The sequence below is a fragment of the Coptis chinensis genome, chromosome 7, assembly GCF_015680905.1.
Source record: "Coptis chinensis isolate HL-2020 chromosome 7, ASM1568090v1, whole genome shotgun sequence".
NCBI lineage: Eukaryota > Viridiplantae > Streptophyta > Magnoliopsida > Ranunculales > Ranunculaceae > Coptis > Coptis chinensis.
This window is the reverse complement of record NC_141462.1, coordinates 18,564,368-18,567,134: the sequence shown is the minus strand read 5'-3', so window position 1 is coordinate 18,567,134 and position 2,767 is coordinate 18,564,368. Positions and strand designations below refer to the sequence as shown.

General features: G+C 38.3%; 1 protein-coding gene across 1 annotated transcript; it reads left to right on the top strand.

Annotated features, from left to right (window-relative positions):
- The first annotated feature begins 516 nt into the window (after window positions 1–516).
- On the top strand, window positions 517–1,242 carry LOC147486420 (uncharacterized). The gene has a single exon (XM_086573729.1). It carries the CDS (start codon window positions 517–519, stop codon window positions 1,240–1,242), a length of 726 nt encoding a protein of 241 aa, XP_086429855.1.
- The last annotated feature ends 1,525 nt before the right edge of the window (window positions 1,243–2,767 follow it).

Here is a 2,767-nt window from a genome sequence, read left to right as displayed (position 1 = left end):
TCAAAGTCGCTCCAAATACCGCCATGACCATATCACGAAACAAATGATCTAGCGCAATCTTGGAGCTCAATTAATGCACCAATCAAGGAGACATTTACTTTGTAACATCAGGAGTAATGTTGAATCATCAAGATAACACAAAATATGGATCTACATTTAACAACACCTGGAGCAAATAAGGAAAGTCAGCTCAAACATCTATAAATAGAGAGAGATGAACTACGTGAGGCTTGATTCAAGTTTAGCCTGAGAAACTTGATACGTAGGCAACTCTTATCGCAAGAAAGAGTGCAGCCACTCCCTATCAATCCTAACCTCAGGTCGTAGGCCCCAAGATACCAAACCTCTACATTGGCGCCGTCTGCCCGTTCGTTCCCTTGAGAAAATACACAAACCATTTTCTCAAGCCCTCGAAGTTGGTCAGAAAACTACCATGGAAGCACAGTTACAAGTCTTAGCTGATCAAATGAAGACTCTCCAAGATCTTTTATAGCCTTTCAACAAGAAAACCAAACTATGCGCGAGCAAACCACCTCCAACACCAATAACGGCACTCCAGACGCAGTTGAGAATAACGCAGTCACAGCCCTCACCACCACTACCAACCAACGACTAGAGGACTTCTCCCAGAGATTGGAGAAGTCAAGCGAAAAGGCCAGTGCAGTCCAGATCACACAAAAGATGCTCCAGTCATACAAGGCATCACCATTCACCACTAAAATCAGGGACAAACAGCCTCCCTCAGAGTTCATCCAACCAAAGTTCACGTTGTACGATGATAACTCATGTCCAGGCCAGCATGTAGCTCGCTTTAGCCAGATCCTTGCACTTTATAGCGCTCCAGACTACGACTACCTAAAGTGCAAACTCTTTCCAACCAGCTTAAAGGAAGGAACATTAGAATGGTTCTACATGCTCACTCCTGATTCAATCAGCAACATCGACAAGTTGGCCGAGACATTCGCAGTAGAGTTTGTCCACCATAGGAAGAAACAGGCCGACCTGGACTCCTTATTCCAGCTAAAGCAAGCACATGGCAAGACTATCCGCGCTTTCCTAGGACGTTTCAAGAAGGAACTCCTATCAAAGGAGCCAAGTCTCAAGGACAGCTTTGCAACTTCTGCATTCACTAACGCTCTCCTAGACGACTACAGCCTAGCAGCGTCTCTAATGCGCAACAAACTAGAACGCCTAGACGACCGGTACCACAGAGTCGACAAATACATAAAGTATGAGGAATAGATGGCCCAGCGCAAAGGCAAAGAAGTTATCGCAGTAAGCGACAAACAGGGTGATAAAACGTAAAAAGTATAGTTTTACCTAGACTTAACTAATTAAACTCAAGAATAAGTAAAACTAAATGAATTTTACTTTAATGTATCAAAGTTCTACTCTCGTGAATCAGAATATAATTGGAGTAGAGAATTCGTTCCACTCTTAGTTCGTTTAAACGTAAGATTTCCTAGTTAATTAATTCTATCAAAATTGATGAGAGTAATAGATTGAAATTATGCTAAGACGGTGATTTAAATAATTTAGATGTTTTGATTTAAACTATGGCAATTCAATACTACGATGTGAATATGAGAAGGAATTAAGGGAATTTGATTCCACTTTGATTCGACTTAATAAACTAGCATAGAATTCGTTGTAATCCTAATCTTTACGTTTTCACATAAAGGTTGGGTATTTCTAATCCCTAATTATTCATGGCAATCTCTACCAACTAATAATTAGCATGTAAAGCAATTAAACCCATTCTCATGGTGAACTAATTACTTTGTAGAGTGGAATAGATTATTACAACTATTTCTACGCTAACACAATCAACTTTTCATCAAAGCTTATTCAAACCCCTCTAACGGAGGTTTTAGCTTTGATTAAGCAAACTGTCATTCATAGAATAAAAACAATAAGAACAAGACATTATTGAAAGAATAATAATTGCTTTATTAATCTAATTGAAAGAGTCTAATGATTCAAAACTGTATTAAAACTAAGTACTGACTAATTAATTAAATCTAATCTATATTATGGATCTAATCTAGGATAGGATAAGAGTTTGGTCTTAGTCCTTTTTATATAAAAAGGCTAGGTCTAAAAATTCGTGCATGGGCTTTGGAGCCATGTTTTGGGTCATAAAATCGAGCCTAAAACCTCGTTACTTCAGTCCACAAAGGAGTTTTCTGCTGGAAATGGCTTCAACAGCCTTTTAGTCCACTTCTACTCCTCCGATTGGATCATGTCCTAGATCATTAGAAAGCTCGTTCTGAGCCGGTCGTTTTGACATATGGTAGGCTAAATTCTGAGGTTTGAGTCTAAAGATACGACCTTTGAAAGTTCTACTGATTTTTATACGTTATTTCTGCCCGCGTTGACTTTGACTTTTCAGCTTTGACCGGCCTTCCAAAAGGCTTTTTATTCTTGAATATTAGCCTTTAATCATAGAATTTCTTAGCAACCAACCTTTGTTCCTTTATCTCGTAAAAGAGACATTTTTGCACATAATTGACTCCAATGCCTGAAATACATTAAAGCACGTAAACAACACTAACTCTTATTTATTAATCACATAATTGGTATAAAAGCAATATTATTAAGGGGTTAAAACTACAGTTTTGGGCTCTTATCAAACCACTCCCAAATAGCATTTTGCTTGTCCTCAAGCAAATATGAAAAATTAAAATAAGTGACCAAAAATGGAGTTCTAACTAATCTCGTTTCGCCGAGTGCGATTGAATTGACCATATGCAACATGGCCTTAAAC

What these genes read in the sequence shown, in the direction of transcription:
- LOC147486420 (XM_086573729.1), top strand. Translation starts at nt 517, where the DNA reads ATGCGCGAGCAAACCACCTCCAACACCAATAACGGCACTCCAGACGCA.